At 37.4% G+C, this 22,087-nt stretch overlaps 1 protein-coding gene across 3 annotated transcripts in view; it reads right to left on the bottom strand.

The window, feature by feature from the left end:
* Positions 1-22,087, bottom strand: part of ALCAM (activated leukocyte cell adhesion molecule) — a 230,507-nt gene that overhangs the window by 14,402 nt on the left and 194,018 nt on the right. For 2 of the 3 annotated variants that reach the window (XM_006146261.3, XM_014586940.2), the window contains exons 9-14: positions 19,005-19,117; positions 14,861-14,996; positions 14,620-14,753; positions 11,817-11,949; positions 9,913-9,951; positions 9,506-9,623 (exon numbers count right to left, since the gene is read on the bottom strand). In XM_006146261.3, the coding sequence (XP_006146323.1) occupies positions 9,506-9,623; positions 9,913-9,951; positions 11,817-11,949; positions 14,620-14,753; positions 14,861-14,996; positions 19,005-19,117 (673 nt within the window). The remainder of the gene's footprint in view (positions 1-9,505; positions 9,624-9,912; positions 9,952-11,816; positions 11,950-14,619; positions 14,754-14,860; positions 14,997-19,004; positions 19,118-22,087) is intronic. The other variant, XM_006146262.3, reaches the window with a different exon arrangement.

Genomic DNA, 22,087 nt, shown 5'->3' with positions numbered 1-22,087 from the left:
TGAGACTAATAAACATACCTGTGGTCACATAGCTTATAAGTAGTAAAGCCAAGATTTCAACTCTAGCAGGCTGGCTCATGACCCGTGTTCCATGTTTCACAGTAGTACAGACTTACTAAGCTGGTAACCAGTATGAACCGTACTGAGTAAGAATGTGCACTGGCTGTGGGAGAGGAAGTATCCATTGAATGTATACATGTGTATGTGTGTGTGTGTGTGTGGTGTGTGTGTGTGTGAATGTATATATGCACGCATAAGATTTACGAGCTTTTTAATTATGAATTTCCTTATTTTATTTGACTTTTTCTTTATAAGAGAGAAAGGAGTAGGAAAGTATTTTTTGATAGGATCCCGCCACGTCTTAATCATCTGTGCCAGTCCCCTCCTAACTACAATTGCACGCCACCACCCCCAGAATGTTCAGGTTGGCCCGAGACCCAAATCTAGCCTTCCCGTGCAGCATCTACTCTCCCAAGCAGTGGCACCACCTGTGTGCTCTGTGGTCATGCCATAAATTCCTCCATTTAGTTCTAAGAGTCCTATAGCCCTAGCAGAAGCAAACAAACAAAAAACTTTTAATATTATTCTGGATACGGCTGTCTTAGTTTTGAAACTAATGTGATAGATATAATTTTATGACATGAATGTCTTTTATAGTTTTGGAAAATTTCAGAGATCTGAAAGAATTAGACTAAAGGTTCATTTAGGAGCAAGCAAGTGGCATGGAGATGAAGGCAGTGGACCCCATATGGCTGACTGTGGTTTCAGTCCTGAAGCTGGTGGCTTGAAAAAAATCATGCCAGGCATGTGTGTGTGCGCCTAAAATCCTGAGAAGGGGGTAGAGGAGATGGGATTGTTGGTGGTCATCCCCTCAGAGAATGATTTCACACTTCCCCTTTCTCCCTTTGTCTATGGTGAACACATGTGCCTTATAACAAAATTAAGACAAAACAAAACAAAACCATCTGTAAGTGGCAGTGAACAAAAAATTATTTATGTCATTCCTTTCAACAAGGTCTTTTTTCAGTTAATTGACTTAAGGGATTGAAGTATTTATACAGAATGAGTGTTTGGGTTAAAACATAAATTATGACAGTTGTCTTAAATGCTTTATCAGGGATCCTTTTGTAGTAACTTTGAGAAAAAAATTAAATCATACACTCGTAACAAGTTCATTTGGGAAGATACCTTAGAAACGACCCTCTGTTCTAATCTGTGAGGCAGGGAGGGTCAGTGGGTCTAGGTTTTCATCCTTGTGTGTCAAATCTGAGCTACAAGAGCTTGGGCAAGTCCCTCCTTCTGAGCATGCTTGTTCCTCTATAAATAAAGGAGACGACCGGGTCTGCTCACAGGACTAGTGTGAGAAATGCGATGTAGTGTAAAAGAAATGTTCTGAACATAATATTGTGTGTGTGTGAAATTTAACCAATATTTATATTTATACCAGTTTTGAGATCTCCTAGAAAAAAAGTAGGAGATTACCCTGGTGGTGCCCCCCTAAGTATGCCTCTATTTTAATAATAATTTAGTGAGGGGAGCAAGAGGGTGAAGAAAGCAAAAAGAAAAAACAGTGAGAATGGTAGGTACAACTAGTATATTACAACCTAGAGAGTTGGTATCATTGGAAAAGGAAAGACACCATATTTTAATAGTATTTTATACTTCAAAAATAAAAACATCCAGTTAAAATAATTTACACATGAAAGAGTTGATGACGTTATAGGTCTTTCAAAAACAGATATGCGTGTAACAAAGTGAAAGGTCATTTAGAGGGAATAAGAGAAACCCCTAACCCTTACAGTTAGAGGGTTATCTTCTGATTTATAATTTACAGCATGTCTGGCTCACACCACAGAAGGGTACCAAGTATGAGGATTTAGGACCGAGACCCTGGCAGTGTATCGTTGCCACTCAGAGCTAACTGGCCACCGGCACCTGTGGAGGCAGTTAGGGTCAAGTCCAAGAGCATCATTATTTTCCTCTCTTCCCTGGTCACAGCTGTCAGCAGGGTCAATCTCCTCTTGGGTCTGCCTTAACAGAAAGCAGAAGGAGCAGAGGAGGGCTCTAATCCCTGCTGACAGTTGTCACAAATTTCTTCATTTGAAGAAGGGAAAGGAAAAGAATAAATAATTGGTCTGTTACTGCAATTTTTCAATTGCATGTTCTTAGAAATTTCCAAGACTGGAAAAGACTTCCTCACTAAAATAGAGAATGTTTAAATCTTAAAAATTAGAAATTGGAATTTCTATCTTAATTAATACAAGGACCAACCATTAAGTAAAAGATTTGGGGAACAAAATCAGCATAGAAGTACTGAATGTGCAGGAAAACAATGCCACCTGTACACAGCAGCAGCCTGGCTCAACGACAGGTATTGATGGGACAGCCCAGAGCGTGGCTCATACAAGGAATGGGGCATATTTTCTTCATCTTTGGAATAGGCAATTAAAACTAATGAATGATGTTTAAAAGTAATTAAAATAAAGTGAATATATACAGAGGAGATTTAAGAAATGAAAACATAATATTTTAATGCAAGCCTTGAATACCTTCAGATAACATGCAAAAGGAGAAGGGAGGGCCATGTATAATTCTGCTCTTTGAATGGCTAATGACTCTGTGGTGGGCTAGATGAAAACTCCATTGTGTCCATGTCCACATTATTCTATTTTTCCTGTAGTCCATTCTATAATTTATGGTATGAAAAACTAATGGGTCATTTCCTTTTCTTCTTTTTTCTGGTTGCCTGCCAGGCTATAGGTAGAGAACAAGACAGAAGCCAGAACCAGCAGTTGGCATAATGGCTATGTCGCTGGACTCCCATGTAGTCAACTGCAGTTTGAGTCCTGGACCCAGTGGCTTAAACTTATGCTGGGTGCATTTGCATGTGTGTCCAAGGTCCCAAGAGGAAAGGATTGTGGTGTGGCCATGCTCCCTGGGTGATGCTTTCTGTCTTTTCTTGTTTTCTGTCTCTCTGTCTCTGTCTTTCTGGCGAGTGCATATGCCCTATAGGAAAAACTTCTAAAAGAGAGAAAGAGAGAGAGAGAAAGAGAGAGAGAGAGAGAGAACAAGACAGAAGCCGAAACATGGATTCACTTGGCTTCTAATACATGTAGTATAAGCCCTGTGCTTTAACATATATTTCAAAAGGACCAGTAGAGCAGAGCTCAAATATACACGATGCAAAGTAGTGATAAATGTTAGACACGGTGGATATGCTTATTTCCCTAATTTTATTATTATATACAGTATACACACTTTGAAAAAAATGTTTCCCCCTAAGATGTAAAACTATTACATGCAAACTAGAAATTACAATGAAAATATTTTTATAAGAGCACACCTACCTCTTCCTCCCTAACACTATATTAAACACCTTTAGGCAATCAAAGTCAGAAGTAAAATTTTAATTCCAAAGATCTCCTGGTAAGGAAGCAAAATACATTTGAAATTTTTGGGTCATCGGAAAAGTCCTGACATATTTTTCTTTCTTTTTCAAAGAATTATTTCTTTAATTCCATTTATTATTATTATTTTAAAATTTGACCAGAGAAAGACAGAGAGAGAGAAAGGGGAAGCGAAAAAGTAAGTCACCAGGATCGGGATTCGAGCCACAGTCAGTCATGTGGGAAGCCAGCTCTTTTAACCACTATGCCACCTGCCGGCCCCCCATGGCATATTTTTCTGTGCGGAAGTGCTTCATGACTTTTCTAATGACCCAATATATGGGCTTTGGAATAATTTTAGTCCTGTCTTTGTTTTCTTCTGAGAGAATACTAGAATAATATAGCATTATATAAGGCAGAATTTATAGAATATTTGTGATTTTAGGTTTATGAGTTATTTATATTTTATATAATAATTTTCATTAAAATATTCTTGAGTTTCATACTTACAACAGGTAAATCTCTTGGTACATTTTCAAGATTCACACAATAAGTAGTTTCAGATAATAAATGTCTGGTTAATGCTTGGTCCCAGTTTAGTGATAAAAGCTATGGGGATCAGGGACCAGCAGTTAGCATAATGGCTATGTCGCTGGACTCCCACATAGTCGACCAGGGGTTGCATCCTGGACCCAGTGGCTTAAAACTCATGCCAGGTGTGTGTGTGTGCATGCCCAAGATCCCGAGAGGAGAATGGAGAAGGGATTGCGGGGTGGCCATCCTCCCTGAGGAGTGATTTCTTGTGTTCTGTCTCTCGGTCTGTCTGGCGAGCGCATGCGCCCTATAGCAAAACAAACAAACAAAAAACAAACAAAAAAAACACACAAAAAAACAAAAAACCCTCTCCAAAAAAACCCAAAAAACTATGGGGATCAGGGGAGGGTTTTAAATGGAATTAATCTAGAAATTACTGTTTCAATAAACTTGTGAAGAAGTCTGTGGCTATATCATGCTGCCTTGATTTTACACCTTTCTGTTATTTTCTGCTTTTTTCCTTTTCTTTGTGTTTTTGTCATAGGGCACATGCATTCACCAAACAGAGACAGAGAGAGAGTGAGAAGTCAACCCCCAAGGAAAGGCCATGCCACAATTCCTTTTCCTCCATTCTCCTTTTGGAATTTTGGGTGCTTGTACATGTACTTGGGGTGATTTTCAACCACTGGGTCTGGGACTCGAACCATGGTCAGCCATATGGGAATCCAGTGCCTTCACCACTCCACCTCCTGGCCCCATCTTCAGCTCTTTTAATTTTTTACTAATTCTTGTACTATAAAATATTCAGGAAAGCATTTGAATCTGAAATAGTTACATTTAGCTTCCTGTAGAATTAAAAATAATGTTTGAAGGAAAAGGTGGAGAGAAATGGAATAAGCCAAAAAATTTTGAAATATTTATGATTCTTCAGCACTTATCTACTTATTAAACAACTGCATGTAGATTGGACTTGGACAATTAGTGTCTCTGCCTTACTCAGTAATACTGTATACACGTGGGAAATGATCAGTCACCAATTTACACTACCAAAACAGCTCTAGTTTTTTTTTTTTTTTTTTAATTCCAGACAGATACACACACATTAAAACAACAAAGGAGTCATAAGTCCTTACTCTCCAGTGAATATACCAGATCACTATGGGGAAAGAACATAACTGTTAAGTATGTCTTGCTGCAGTTCTCCAATTCTGAAGTAGATATAAAGGCATACAGTTGCTATTAGTGGAGTAAAGTGTGCACACTTGCTGAGTAGCTAAGTATATTAATAAAAGTACTTTTAAATTCTACTTAGGGATAAAAGATTGTTTCTCTTATCTGTCCTCAATGACTTTTTAAAATTACCAATACAAAGAGCTTCCCTTAAATTGCCCTTGATTTCTCATACCACCATACAAAACACTACTCTACAGGAGTCTGTTGCCACCGACTGAGAAAAGGCCAGTGGTTCTAAGGTTTGTTCTTGGGTTTGACAGCCTGAACTAGAGCTGATTGACTCCTTCCTGGGTGCTTCTCCCCTGTCCTCAAACTCAGAACTAGAAACAGGTATAAATCAGAAAGTCACAGAATAAATATCTGTGTTTTAAAAAGCAATCAGGAAGAACAAAACTTGTTTTTAGAACACAAATGCAAGCAAAGTTCAATTTCAAGACCAGGAAGATGTGCTGGAGCCCTAAGGTATTTTCCTTGGATGTATTTACATTTTTTCTTTTTCTTTTTTTTTTTTTTTAGAGGTTTTGTGCATGCGCTCGCCAGACAGACAGAGAGAGAGACAGAGAGACAGAAAGCAAGAAATCACCCTCCCCAGGGGGGATGGCCACGCCTCAATCCATTCTCCTCCATTCTCCTCTCAGAATCTTGGGCACGCACACACATGCGCCCGGAGTGAGTTTTAAGCTTCTGGGTCCGGGATGCGAACCACAGTCAACTACGTGGGAGTCCAGCAGCATAGCCATTACGCTAACTGCTGGTCCCCAGATGTATTTACATTTTCATGGAACTGTTTAAATTCATAATGTAAGGGAATAAAGCAGTATAAAAAATTACTCTGGAGTCTAGTGTCAGAACTAAATTAGTTTTGTTTTTTGTTTGTTTCATTCGCTTGCACTGAAAGGACTTGGAAATGCATAGGAGTCATCGGTCTCTGTGCTCAGTTCCTTCCTGGCAGTAGAAACGTTTTATCGGCCCTACATTGTCTCTAAACTACATTTCCAACAACTATTTGCTTTCAGTTGACCGATAGAATAGTTCATAGATTCCTTTGAATTTGCTTAGCTTTTCATTCTGAAACACAACAAAACCTCTTCCCAAAGAGATGGAGAGACTTTCTTCTGGGTATATTCGAAGTACAGCTGCTCCCAGAGTCCTTTTGTCTAGCTGGATGACAAAAGTCTGTTTAATTTGGCCACTTGAATGAGAAACACAAAGCTTTTATTTAAAATTTTAGTATTTCCTATGTGGTTGTATTCTCCAAACACTAGCAACAAAATCGCATCGTGATGTGTACAACGTGTGAATGTAGAGGTGAACACCCATAGTCTCTTAACACTAGAAGCATCATTCTGAATAAGGTAGGGAATGGGAAGTAATGTGAATTATTGTATCGTATCGTTTCCACGGTTTCCTTTTATCTCCCAGAGATGGTGGCACCTGCGCACACATGGGAGCACACATGAGAGCACACACATGCTAAGGCGGGTGTCACATCAATTTTCTATCACTGAGTGTCAGAATTGAGAGGCATTGCCTTGTTCACCTGGTCCAGCCCTCTAGTTAACAATTCACAAGGTTCTGGGTTTTAAATGTTTTTTAAAAAGTTGTTGTTCTTATTTTTTTGCTTTCATTTACATACCCAGAGCGGTTGTACCCAGATTACAAAAAAAAAAAATTAATAATAATAATGTAAATGTTTTAAAAAATTGATAAAGCTTCACAGTATTGCTGGTTCTACCATTGAAACAGCCTTGAAAATTTTTAACATGAAAACTCTTACTATTATCTGCACTTTGGACAAGTGGATTGAGGGGTTAAGTATATTAATTCATTTTGCAAAATGCTGGCTTATTTTGGAGGGCACAAGCAAAGGATAACTAATCAGGAATGCACAGCACTTAGCAAATCTGAAGTGTTTTATGAATTCCTAATAAAAATGCTTTGATGGTTGGGGTAAGAATTGCAGTTTATTACCTTGATTACCAATAATTTAACTCTTATCAAAGTTGGTGCCCTTTTCAATTAAATAACAATTATTTAAACAAATGTTTTAGTCAGCTGGTCAAAGTATCACTGATTAATGAGACACTTTAAAGGCGATGTCTGAGACCTTAACCTAAAATCACTATGAAGTCAAATATACAGCATTTGTTTATCCATGATTTTAATAGCAGGTCACCATACGGAATATTGTGCCATACAGTAACAACTCTATGGTGAAAACTATGGTGATACACAGCCTCCCACACATTTGTTTCATTTATAGAAAGACAAATATTGCTGGTATGGTACTGCCTATTATAACGGGCTGATTGAGGATGTCAAAGGTGCTCTAAGGAGTTAATATTTGTGGGTCGGCAGATGGCATGGTGGTTGAGGGTACTGGATTCCCACATAGCCAACCACAGTTTGAGTCCTGGACCTGGCAGCTTGCTTTCTCTCTCTCTCTCTCTAACCCTCTCTTGTCAAATTAAAATAAATAAAATAAATAAACAAATTGGGACCAGCAGTTGGTGTAATGGCTATGTCGCTGGACTCCCAAGTAGTCTACTGCGATTCAACTCCCGGACTCAGTGGCTTAAACTCATGCTGGGGCACATGTGCATATGTGCTCAAGATCCTGAGAGGAGAATGGAGGAGAAAGGATTGCAGGGTGGCCATCCCCTTGGGGGGTGATTTCTTACTTTCTGTCTCTCTGTGTCTGTCTTTTTGGCGAGTGCACGTGCCCTATAGCAAAAACCTCTCCAAAAATAAGTAAATACATAAATAAGTAAATAAATAAATATTAAATAAAATAATTATTTAAAAACTTTAATATTTGTTTGACCATAATGTAGAAGACGACATTTTGTTTTTCAGGTAATATTCAGGATAAAGAAAAATTTCATTTTTATTCTTTAAAAAATTTAATCATTTTGGAGTGCATCATAAATCCTAATAAAATGGAAATACCCAAGCAGTCAAACTTAGATTTGTGAATGCCTTATCTTGGATTATACGGGAAGAACAAAATTTTGATGATCAGAAAACTTGTATACATAGAAAGAAAATCTCTATAAGATAGAGATTACCTTTGGACTGCATTTTTTTTCACGTCCATGAACAGGCAGTCTTCTAAGTTTTCTATAGATCCCATGGATGCAAATCCACGTGGAGTGTTTGTTTTAGGTGGTCAGAAAAGTCATGGTGCATTTTTGCATGGAAAAATATGTCATGACTTTTCAGATGACCTAATAGGTAAAATACTCCTCGAGAAAAAGAACGTATTTGCTACCAAGTGTGATGATTAATTTTATCCCTCAACTTGATTGGGTCATGTGTTGTTGTCCTGACATGTGGTCAGACATTCTGCTGGCTGTATCTGGATGAAACTGACATTTGAATTCATAGACTGAGTACTGTAGATTGTCCTCCCGAGTGTGGATGGATCTCTTTAATCAATTGAAATATAAATGAAACAAAGAAGCTTAGCAGAAAGAACTCTTCATGCTTGACCCTTAATCTGACAGTTTTCTACTGACTTTCAGACTTATACTAAAACATCAGCTCTTCCTATCTCCATTCTGCTGTATTTTAAGCTAGAACTTACACCATCAGTTCTCCTGGTTCTCAGGCTTTAGGGCACTGACTATACACTGGTTTTTCTGAGACTCCAGCTTCCTGTCTGGAGATGTTAGAACTTCTCAGACTCTGGACTCATGTAAGTCAATTCCTTACAATCATTTTCTTTAAATACACACATGCACATGCACAGTTAGTCTGATTCTCTAGAGAACACTGACCAAAACACTCTAATACTATCTAAAGCAATTTTAAATTTTGTGCTTTGTCTAGTCAATTTTTAAAAATTCAAGTAAAATAATCATGATTTTTTTTTTTTTTTCTTGAAAGAGGTTCTTAGGTGGAGCAAAGTCAACTAAACACAATAGCGAAGTAATGACAAGAAGATATTCCTTCCGCATCGAAGGCTTCACTGCTGGCCAGCCTTGTCATTGCAACAGCACCTGAAGTTTCTGTAAGATGTACTAGCTAGCTAAGTCATCCTCACCAAACTCAACTAAAAGATTTAGAATGATAGACCTTTAGGCAGTATACACTTAAAAAAAAAATCTACCTAAACACTAAACAGTGAAATAATTGAATCCATACTATTGATTGAGAAAAGTAAAGGGACATGGGTGAAATCATATCCCAGGCCATGTGACTGATGTTAGCTACGTCTTCACTGTGAGCAGAATCAGCCTAATTTTGCTGATGTATTTCCAATTGTGGAAATTACGTGCATAGCTCGAGCAAACATAGTAAACACACTGTGTTTTCTCCCAGTGAAAGAAGATCTTTTGTTCACAACTTACTTTGATTTCTTCATATACAGCCAGTAGACAACACCAGCGACAAGGGCAGCAAGGAGCAGGCCGACGACGATTCCCACAATGAGTTTCGCCTGGTCATTCACCTTTTCTCTGTTTTCATCTACGACAGAGAAGAAAAGTCCTTGCAAATTACAGACACTGCCAAGGATTTTAAAACAGAAGTTAATCTATTACTACTTCTTAGTAAAAATGACTAAGGTTCACTACTGTGGTTGTCATGCAAACTTGTGATTTTAAAGGGTAACGTTTTAGCATTCTTACTGTCTCATCTCATTTGGTATTTTAGTTCAATTCGAATTGTGAATAGCTAAGCAAATTACTCATACAATGACACTTCATGAATCTTGAGCTGTTAGTCAAGGAAGAAGAGTCGGCAGCATAGTACCTACCACTGATCTCGTCTGCCTCATCGTGTTCTGGAATACTTACTGAAATGAAAAATGTTAATATGAAATTAAAAACAAAATTTGTTGATATATGAAAGCCACCTTTTACCATTATAGTATGATGTAATAATACTCAAAGATAAAATATCTATTCTACAGCTAAGGGTAAAAAAAATAAAATAAAATCCACACAATAAAGCATGAACTTCCCTACAAAGAAATTTATCTTATTTTAAGAAGAGAAGAGTAGTTAACCTGCAAAGGTATTAATCGAACATAAAAATTTCACAACCGACAAGCTATACAACTAATCGGAAATCCATATTAATTTTTCTACTACTATCTATCACCTTTTAATAGTACCTGCTCTTTAAGAGAAACAAATTGGCACCTATGAAATCTATGATATGGTGTTACTCAACTCTTCTCAACTTATTCTGCCCTGCTACAGAAGAATTCATTTCCATCTTCTAGCGTCCAAGACTTACCACTAGAGATGTCTCAGAGTTGTGTAGGTGGAGGTTAAAATTAAGATGCCTTAGAGATTAAGAAGCAACATATATGATGTTTGTAAAAGCCTTCCCAATAACTTTGACAGTGAAGAATCAAGGCTAATGTGGATGTGTGTCCACCATTAAACTATATAAATATCCTTAAAAGTGCATGAGCCTGCATCAAAAATGTCAGTTATATTTGTCAAAATGTATATGCCCAGACCCTGTATCGTGTATACTAAATTGGAATCTCAAAAGGTACTTTCTGAATTTGAAAACTACTGTATTAAATGTTGATCAAGCCACTGCAAAGCCTAGAAAACGAAAGTACACCATTCAATGGGTTCAAATAAAAAGAAGGATTTGTGTTCAGGAAGAAAGAATAGGTTCTCTTTGTAGATGGGACAAATCAATACTCGCTGAATTGCATTCTGAGAAGTCAATGCTCCTGGTTTAGAGTTAATTTTGTTTGGATCTTTTCTCCTGTCAATCCACTGAGCCTTTGTAGTCCAATCATAATCTGTTAGGTACCATTATCTTTAGACAATTATTTTCTCCGAGTTCCTGCTAATTCCTACTCGGCGTATACTTAACCTGCTGCTGTCACATACAAGATTCCAAACGACTAAAGCACAAAGGTTTGGCAGGTCAGTTAGCATCCTGTTCAGAATTGAGCCTCATTCCAGGCCAGTCTTGATTTTAGGTTGATATAACAATAGGAACAATAACAGAACTGAAGATGATGGATAATATCACATTAAATGAAAAATGTTTTCAGATGAAGCTGGTCTTGTTACATATGTACTATGTTGATTTCAGATTGACAGATTTGTTCACTTTCTTGAGATCATTTCATTTATATGACTTTTGGCTATGATTCAAAAATGATATGACAAAAAGAACAATGTTTTAAACTAGAGTTCATGAATTCTAATAGCAGTTTTGCTTTTCATTTGATAATGCCTCATTTGTGGTACTCTCAAACTAAGAGTAGGATACACTGCAAATAATTGGAATGCAAAATAATAGACTAAAAGAAATTTAAAATTATTATATTTAAAACTGTTACAAAATGTTTGAATGTAGCCTTTATTTTTACACTGAATAGAAAATATTAATTAAGTAACAGTAACTTATTTCTTATTCTCTGTTGCTCTTAAAAAATATTCCTGTACAGGGTAAGATCTCGGACCCATAAAATACGAAGTAACTGAACTGTCAAGAGAAGACAAGGATAGTACAAGAATGAACACTAGGAAAAAACAAAAACCTTGTGATGATGATACCAAATGCAAAATAAAGAAATAAAACTTACCATAATGCAGTACAGGAAGATGGAATTGAAGATTTTAAACTAATGAAGAATAACTTCAAATTTTCTTACTTTTTTAATGCCAGAAATGAAATACTCACTAGCAGAGACATTCAAGGAGTTTACTGTTCTCTCCAGCTGGTTTTCTGCTGTGCAAGTTAATGTAACATTCTCTTCAGGGGAAATGATAATTTTACTATAATACTTGCCATTGATATAAGGGGATTCCTCTGTCTGGAAAAAGGAAAAGGGAGTTGGGGTTAGAAATGGAAGTGTATTAAGAAGCAGGGAAAGAATACTTTTGAATGAAATTGGATAAATGGGGTGGTCTGCAGTGCAGTCTGCTTTTTAAGATGATATGTAAGGTTTTAGGTAAAGACTGATGTGAGCCTATATCTACTGAAGATAGGAAAAAGATCAATATAGTGAGATTTCTGTTGATGTTTCTATTGTAAATTCTAATAATTACATTATTTACTCTCTTTTTCAATGGATGCTCCGGTTTGATTAGTGTTTTGGTAGGATGGTACTTGTCTCAAAGTAATTAATTAGTGATTATCTAGTCACAAAATTTCCCTCCATAAACTTAGAAATGTAATTATTTATGAATTTGGTCAATGTGTTTTACTAGAGGGGTTAATTCTTTAATCTTAAACTATTATATTTACGTGCATGTGTATGTGAGAGGAGACTTCAAAAAGTTCATGGGAAAATGAAATTAGAGTACCAGTTTATTTTGGTGCAATGAAATTTGAGTTCCATGCAGAATTTTTTCATAATATGCATTTTCCCTTGAACTTTTTAAAGACACCTCACATGTAATTTGCTTATGGGTAAATGAAATAATTTGTTCTAAAATTTTCTGTGCCAAATACAGAGGATGAATTCTTTCCAGTGACTGCTAGGTTGATTTGAGTTTTGTGAGGTATTAATGAGGACAACCACTATATTTAATTTCTTCAAACATACACAAACCAGTTTAATCTTGTTCGTTTATTCCTATATATAATATAACTGATGCAAATATGAGGTTTTACTCCTTTCTAAAACATGATATATACACATAATTTCCTCTTTTATTTCGCTTCTATTTTGTTTGCTTTCTCATTAAGTACACTGTAAGCAGCTTGACGACAAGAAGTAGTTTCATATTTGGACTCCCATCTAGTCTCTGGGGGCAGAGAAGGGTAGACATATGTTGTCGTTGTAAAACAATAGATTCACCATGTATTTGAAAAGGTAACAAATAAAAGATTATGAATGGATCAGCAAAACCTAGAACAGGAAAGATAGTGTATCACCTAGTGGGCCAGAATCAATCCTTCTCCTTGACAGTGAAGAATGGCATTATTATTTTTATCCTCATGGTAACTTCACCTACTACTTTTCCACTTCCCACGAAGATTTTTCATGTGACATCCTCACAGTCTTTATTTTTGTTATTTTAATCTCTGCAAAGTATATTTGCTCCTTTCTAGGATAGCTCTTTGAATCTTTGTATCCTTTTCATTCATCAAATATTTCTTATGTGCTTATTTTTCTTTTTTCTCTGCCTGCATTACCAGAACCTAAAGGTTTTTTGCTGCTGCACTTATCACTTAATTGAAAAAAGTGAGCAATATGAACAGCGCAGAAAATAATTATTTTTGATGCTAGAAAATAGATCTGTACCTCATCAGCAATTCAGGTGGTTTATATCTTTATTCCCAATCAAAGAAACTACATTTCCTTAGGTCTGCAGGGCCCAGAGCACGTATGCTTTCCTGCAGCATACTCTCTCATTTGTGTGTCCCGTCATTCCTAACCAAATCGGCAGTCATTTGCTTCAAGTGTGCCTACTGCTTTAGGGCCATCCATACTTGGAATTATGCAGACAGTATCGCTGCCTCACCCACTGGTGAAAGAGCCCCGTGCCACATGACCTGCTAAGCTGCACTGCCTAAGCTGGACTACTGGCCAGAGATAAGTGGAAGTTTTAACTCAAATTAGTTTCAAGCTCTTTGCCTTATACATGTCTTCTCACATTTCAACTGAGTCCAAATCTGGAAGAAGGCAGCACAGAAGATTCAAAGAATAAAATGACACCTCAGGGTGCTCCTGGAGAGTCTTTAACGGGTTCTACTGAGAAGAGGGGCATGGAGACTGCTGTAGAGGAAGTGGAATTAACAAGTATGTCACTAACCCAAGCAGATTGGCAATTTGGTGGAATCACAGTTCTGAACTTCCAGTAATAGGCCAGATTCTAATTTTTCCCCCAAAGATTTAATATCAGGAAAATATTATTGGACATTTTCCTAAGTTCTTAACCTTTTACTATTACTAAAATGTCCTGCAAAAAGCATATGTAGTAAGGTTCTATTTATGCTCCCTTTTGTTCAGAATTGCACATTCTAGCTATTAATTTCATGCTTTATTTGGGCCCTAGCCCAGGCACAGGCAAATTTGACCATATGTTCACAGCAGTGACGTCGTTCTTCACCACCCCCCAGGGCCCAGTTTTAAGAAGAAATACCCCGTAATGTGCATAAGTAAGCAACGTAATGGAGTCTACTTATTCTCAATGTGTAAATTTATGATGCAGAGAAGTGTATACCGTAATGTTTCAATCACCCAAATTTCAAGAATTAATGACCATGGAGCAACACTATTTTTTTTTTTTGAACATTCTTCTAAAAACAGATACCAACCACAATATAATGGTTCTTCCATTCTCTATGGCTTTGTTATTTAAAATTTCTCTTTGAGCCATGGTGTTCCTTTGGGAAAATTAAGAAGTTGGGCAACGCTTCTTTTGAGAGCACACTACAAATTTCATGTGGTAACAAAGCAGGTAACAGTTTAGGAACCTAAATAAAGCCCCACATTGTACCAAGTGCAGCATATAACAAGAAGACAAATACTTGCTTGGTTTATGACACTTCCGCTGCCAGTAATTGTCCACTGTATAGCTGGCTTTGGAAAACCTTCCACATGGCAGATTATTGTTTTAGACAATCCACTGGGATCAGTTTTCTTTGTCATTTTGATTTGAGGTTTTCCTAAAATAGCATTACAATTAAAATACGATGTTGAACTGAGATCATAAAAGAAACCAGGTATCAAATTCTCAAAGAAATTTTGAACTGATGCCCAACTCTTTTATTACCTTCTACAATGAGAGTCAAGGATTCTCTTTTTCTCAGTCCTTCGACCTCTTGGAGAGCAGTTTCACAGACATAGTTGCCAGCATCCTGATAATGAAGACTAGAAAATGATGGGCTAGATCGAAGCCTGATGTTATCCTGGTAAAATGAAAAGCATATTACCTCACATGGCACAATTACAACTCTCACTGTATTTATTAGATAATAATTAAGCCTGAAACTGTTCTTTTATAATGAAAATGCAAGCTTCTTTCTCTTAACATCAGCTACTTCAAAAAATAGATTTCCATTGGCTTTGTGGTTTTAAAGTCAGATACAATAGAGTTTTGTTTCACACTCTTCTATTTACTGAATTTATAATTTGGAGGAAGTTCATAATCTTTTTTTTTTGTGTGTGTGTAGGTTTTTGCTATAGGGCACGTGTGCTCGCCAGACAGACAGAGAGAGACAGAGAGACAGAAAGTGAGAAAGCACCCCCCAGGGGGGATGGCCACGCTGCAATCCCTTCTCCATTCTCCTCTTGGGATCTTGGGCACGCATGCACACGTGCCCGGCGTGAGTTTTAAGCCACCAGGTCCGGGATACGAACCATGGTCAACTACATGGGAGTCCAGCAACATAGCCATTATGCTAACTGCTGGTCCTGGAAGTTCATAATCTTATGAGACTTGATTTCCTTAACTTCTGAAGTGGGTTAATAATATTACATTAAATTATTAGGAGGACATAAATTTATAAATGATTTAATGTGTTTTCATTGAGGAAAGTTTCAATCACTAAAAGTAGTCTTTGTAGTATTTGTAGATGACATAGGGCTGACAGAAAGGAGGACTTGTGGTACTTAATCACTGATGGTGTAAGTGTCTGAAAGGCATTTCATATGATACCCTTATCAGTACAAAGGATTCATTACAGAGCCACAGCTATTATTTTAAGACTGCTTTTTATTTTTTTATTGTCTAAAATAAACATTTTTTATGATGTATGCAATCTATTTTTTCAACATAGAGCTTTTTAAAAAGGAATTATTTTATTTAACTTTTATTGTTATTATTATTATTACTTTCTAGTTTGATCAGAGACAGATAGAGAAAGAGAGAGAAGGAAAGTGAGAAAGTAAGCCACCAGGTCTGGGACTTGAACTGTGGTTGGCCATGTGTGAGCCCAGCACCTTGAACTACTACTCTACCTGCCGGTCCCTCAACAGAGAGCTTTACATTTTTTGTCTGTTAAGTGTTTCTTTCCTTTGTACCGCAAATCTACTATGTACCACCCACTCTCTCAATACTGCTTTTGAAGAAAATTTTTATAACAGATCATTATCTTAATTTCTGGAAGCAAAGAAAACATAACATTTAATTAAAAAAAAGCACCTAATATACAGAAAATAATCCTATTTTGTCAGAAGTTAAAATGGTTTTGAGCAGGCAACTATGAACAGTCCTAAGACTATATTTCTTTGTCCACTAAGGTATCTTACCAACCCCATCATCCAGCCAATGGTAGGGCAGTACTGGTCAGCACTGCTGCAAATGCATTAGGTGTTCATGAATGACGGAATATATTTGGTATTCAGGCAACAACAGTGACTGAGTGCATTTAGTAAGTGGTTTAGGCACAGCAAACTTGGCATTTCTAATCCTGTGGTAAAACACATTGTGGACATTCATACAATTTTTGATTTGCCTAATTGCTTAGAACTTGCCTAGCCATGTGACCATTGACTACCACAAATATATCATGTTAAATATTTAGCTTACAGAGTGACATTTAATTACATGAGTGAACAAGAAGTTGTGATGGGGTTGTGACCAAAATAAAAAGTGAAAGAAAAATTGAGTTCTACAGTATGAAAACAAGTAACAGAGGATTTAAAATGAAAGGGGTCAAAAATCGAACTACAAAGTAATGCAAAATAATTTTTATTGAGAAGAAATTGTAGGCATAAATTTATCCACAATTAAAAAAAATTCCAGATGTGTGTTCTCCACAGAGAGAAAGAGAAAGATTGGGAAAGCACAAAAGCAGCCCCCTGTCTCCCCACTGGGGATGGTCACAGCTTGATCCCTTCTCCTCTACTTCTCCCTCTGTCAGGATTTTGGATATGCATGCACACGGGCTTGCCGTGTTTTTCAAGTCCCCGGGTCTGAGACCAAACTGGGCTTTTGGCCATCTAGGATCTAGTCACCTCAGCCAGCAGGCCATAGGCCGGCCCACTTGACTAATTCTTTTTCTTTTTTTGAGAGAGAGAGAGAGAGAGAGAGAGAGATTTTTGCTATGAGTTGCAGGTGCGCCCCCCACACACACACAGACACACACACACACACACACACACACACAGAAAGAGAGAGACAGAAAGTGAGAAAGCACCCCCAGTGGGAATGGCCACACCACAGTCCTTTCTCTTCCATTCTCCTCTTGGGATTTTGGGCATGCACACATGTGCACCCAGTGTGAGTTTTAAACCACTGGGTCCCAGACTCAAACAGTAGTTGACTATGTGAGAGTCCAGAAATGTAAGCATTACGCCATCTGTGGTCCCCCTCTTCCCTATTTTTAATAAAGATAATACTTGTCAATTTCTATTTCAATTGGCATGAGTGTTTGCTCAATGTATCACTGTTTAAGCACTCTTCTCATGTGTCATGCTCTAGTAACAAATAGGCTGGGTGTTTGGATATACTAGTCAAAGGTTTAAGTGGAGGGATTATAGTTACAATCATTTCCTTTGATGATAATCCTGTCTCAAATCACCAATTACCAAACTCACTTTCTCAATCTGAACAGACAGCAATGAATGTGTCTCCAGGAAATGGCCTAGGTTGCAGCCAATAATAGACTAAAGAACTCATTCAGTTATGTGGTTTTGAGTGTCTCTCCCAAGAATCTGTGTGTTGATATTTGGTTGTATTATGAAGTACTAAGAGAGTGAAAACTTAATCTAATTGTGACATTAAGAGATGGGGCTTCTGGGAGGTGCTTCAGATTAGATAGGACTTCCAGGGGAGGCCCCCGTGATGGAATCTCAGTGGGTTTATGAGGAGGGGGCATCAGAAAAGCACAAGCTCTTGCCATGTGATATCCTGTGCCATTTTGGGAGAGCCACACCAACAAGAAGACTTATACCAGATGTTGGCCTTGACCTTAGATCTCAAAAATCATAAGCAAAATAAACCTTTATTCTTTATAAATCACCAAAGTGACAACCAGTTAGTGACAGAAAAGCACCAAGACATGTGGGAAATGCTGAGTAAGCTCTTACTATGTTCTGGGTATCCTACTATGACCCAGGGATAAAAAGAGATTCCTTCTAGAAACTCCTCATCCAGTGGTACTTACTTTGGGAAACTTAAGAGTAGTTTTAGTGGGACCAGCAGTTGGCGTAATGGCTATGTCGCTGGACTCCCATGTAGTCGACAATGGTTTGAGTCCCAGACCCAGTGGCTTAAACTCATGCCAGGTGTGTGTGTGTGTGCGTGTCCAAGATCCCGAAAGGAGGGTGGAGGAGAAGGGATTGCAGCATGGCATCCCTCCTGGGGAATGATTTCTCACTTTCTATCTCTCTGTCTCTCTCTGTCTTTCTGGTGCATGTGCCCTATAGCAAAAACCTCTCAAAAAAAAAAAGTAGTTTTTGTAGCAAAGAGGAAAAATCAGGTGTGTGACCAGAGCATAATATTCACAGTTACTAATGCCTAATCTCAAGTCTCTGCTTTATCCTTTATGAATGTTCTGATGGCTCTTGCCTCAATTTATTTATAAATAATGAAGGAAAAATAATAAATGACTTTCATATTCCACAAGGTTGTTGTAAGAATCATGTAAGAATCAAATGGGTTAAATGCCTCGTGAAGTGTTAAGCCCTGAAGCATATAGCCAATTTATACACATGCAGATGTGGGCAGAGTACGTAATATATTCATGTAATTAAAGTAATCCCACAAACTACGTTTTGAATCATCAATGATAAATGCAACCCTACTGGTGAGTACCTCTAAAATTTTATTGTGAATTTATATTATTAGAGAGAGAGAATGTCAGTGAAGGTATATAAGACATCCAAGAATACGCATACTTGGAAATAATATGAACTACAAACACAAAATAATCCATCTAGACAGCAGGATAGCACCAAGAACTATGACTTACTTTCATCCATACCACAGTTGCATTCCTACTAGCAGATATTGTGCATGATACGGGCAGGGCATCGCCAATCTGCTTGGTCACTTCCCCACTTGGGTTTAAAGACAAATCCAAATCTGTGAAGCAGAAAATCTGTTTGAAATACAAACTTCAAGAAATAAGATAGTCAAAATTTTGGAGAAGAAAAAAAAATGTCAAAGAATCAACTCCTTCTAACTGCAATTGAAAATGAAAAACGGATTTATGTGATGAAAATAACTGAACTATAACATCATCAGACTCGTCTTTCAAGTCCATGTTGAGAGGACAAATGATTGGCCAATCTACTTGATCATGCATTTATTTGCTGTTAACATGATTGATGTTTCGAGCACCTATAAATATGTCTCTATCACCTTAGGGAAAAAAATCTTAAATCATTTGTGGAAGTAAATAAAGAAAGATGATGACTAGGTAAGTATTATAGAGTTGGTAAGGCCAATGTTAGGAAATCAAGTATATTTAGACATCAGGAAATGAACTGAAAAACCATGAGATAGTCTATGCATTTCTTCAGAGAGAATTTACTGTATTGGTAGATATTTTTAAAAATATTATTCTATTTCCCATGCAGTTGAAATTTAAAATAAGATCTATTGTTAAGTACATGGTCAGCAGAATTTTTTTAAAGATTGTAAGTGCAACTGAAAATATACAATCTTTCTGATGGATGGAAAATAATTTCTGTAAAAAATCTTACTGTTGGTATGATCTGTAAGAGTAAAATCCATTTAAGTGAACAAGCCTTTCTTGTACAGCTACTATGTCCCAAACACAGATGGGAGATAAAGAGATAAATAACGAGCTCACAATCTAATGAGGTAGCAGCATCATGCACTTTACTGCCTGTAACAAACAGCCCATAAAATCAATACCTAGCAGCAAATATGTTCCAGATTAGGAGTTCAGTAAATACTTGTTGAAAGATTAAAGGTGAACCTATACATAGAGGAGCAACAAAGATGTGTGGTGAACAGAAGCAAACTGAGTTTCAAAGCAATAATCAAAGCTTTGTCAAGGAAGTGTTAGATATTCATGGTCTCTGATTGGTTGCTTTGATAGGTGGAGACTTAGGGAAAAATTTTGCCACAAGCAAGGGTGAAGAGGTGAGAAAGCTTGGCAGAGTTCACAATGACGAATATCTGGTGTGAGTGGTAATATGTCACGAAAGGAAAACCTATACAATTAATTGAGGACAGGCGGTGAAGGACCATGCTTGCCATATTGAGAGTTGAGACTTCATTCTATGATAAGGGATTTGCTGTTACACTACACAGTTTTCCACATTGTAATTGCAATGTGTTGATTGCTTGCAATGTCATTTTAAATGTTCGTTTCTCCTGTTGGACTATAAGCACGAGGATAGTGACCATGATTTGTCACTGATGTACCCATGGTGTCTGCCACATGGTAGGCTCTCAAGCACAGTTTCTCATTAATATTTTAAAAGATGTGGGACCAGCTAATGGCATAGTGGTAAATCACTGGACATCCCACATGGCTGACTGCTGTTTGAATCCCAGACCCAGTGGCATGACAATCACTCCAGGCATGTATGTGTGCATGCCCAAGATCCCAGGAGGAAATGAAGAAGAGATTGTGTCATGCCCATCCTCCCTGAGGTGTGATTTCTCTTTCTCTCTCTCTCTCTCTCTCTCCCCAGTGAGTGCTTATACCCTATGGCAAACATCTATTTTAAAAAAAGGAAAAAAAATAAATAAAAATATATGACATCACATGGAAAAGTGGAGTTTTCTCAGAATATCTAGGTAAATTATATGTAGGTCAAAATTTTATTCAGGAGGAGTTAGAAGACTTCATTAGCTGGACAGTTAACTTGCCAGAGAGAAGATAAAGGGTTTTAAAACATAGTGATGGGCTTTGAAAGTCCTGAAGAACAATGTGTGTGTGTGTGCCTGAACTGGCAGGGGAACAGCAGCTGTGACGTCAGCAATGAGGAATGTGTAGGCTGAGCATCTGGATGAGAGGTCTACTCTGCAGACACGTGCAGGTATGCGTATGTGTTCGCTGCTTCTCTCTCCACACTCCCCTTAGGCATGTATGGAAAGGAAACAAATCTGTCTTTGGAAAACAGAAAAAGCAATCAAGAATCACTGGGCAAAATAGGGATTTTATGTTTTCATCTAATTTAGTGTAAAATATTGATTCATCTGCAATACTTCTTTCAACTTTTAGAGAATGATACGGGCCTTATGTTGCAGTCTATCTGTCAAAACAAAAAGGCATTTAAATCTAATTAAATGAACTGAAATCCAATTAAACTGTTACACGCTTTCATGGAGTTTTTTCCCCTTATCACAGCTGATCATCAAGGAACAATGCAGCTGCCACCAAGTCTTTTGCCTTGCCAGTTTGTAATTATCCCTCCCTGCCCAATCTATAAGTAATACAGATAAGAGCCCTCTTCTTTTAGGGTGTTGGTCTACCATGTCTTAAACATAAGCACACTGCACCATCTCTAAAGCACCAGATTACTGGCTACTGGTCCAAAGATACCGTGAACCCTGATATCAGAGAGCCATTACACAGGCAATTCTTCATGCTAGCTGCATTCCTTTTCTTTTCTTTTCTTTTCTTTTCTTTTCTTTTCTTTTCTTTTCTTTTCTTTTCTTTTCTTTTCTTTTCTTTTCTTTTCTTTTCTTTTTAATGGAAAGGCCTGGATTAATGGTCCCATGACTGACCCTCTACTGCTATACAGAGAGATCACTGTTTTCTCTCTCACTAGCACCTGATCGAGACATACTCCAACCGTACAATAGGAACATGGAACCCACAGAGAAATGGTGTGGCTTTGATGCTTTCTTACTAGTCCATTGTTTCTAAAGTGCTCACCAGGAGGCACTGTCTATGTCAATCAGAAGAGACCATCTGCTTATTTTATTCCCTGATCTACTTTCTGTAACTCCCTCAATATTTTAGTTCCTACAGGTTTTCCAAGGATTACAGCTGGAGTAAACGATTTAGAACCTGTGGTTAGGACAATGTCTAAAGTCTCCTTTAATTTTCAAACAAAGGAACACTTTATA

Source organism: Tupaia chinensis, unplaced genomic scaffold (assembly GCF_000334495.1).
Source record: "Tupaia chinensis unplaced genomic scaffold, TupChi_1.0 Scaffold000174_1, whole genome shotgun sequence".
NCBI classification, from domain to species: Eukaryota; Metazoa; Chordata; class Mammalia; order Scandentia; family Tupaiidae; genus Tupaia; species Tupaia belangeri.
Note: the sequence above shows the minus strand (reverse complement) of the source record. Positions and strands in the feature narration are given on the sequence as shown.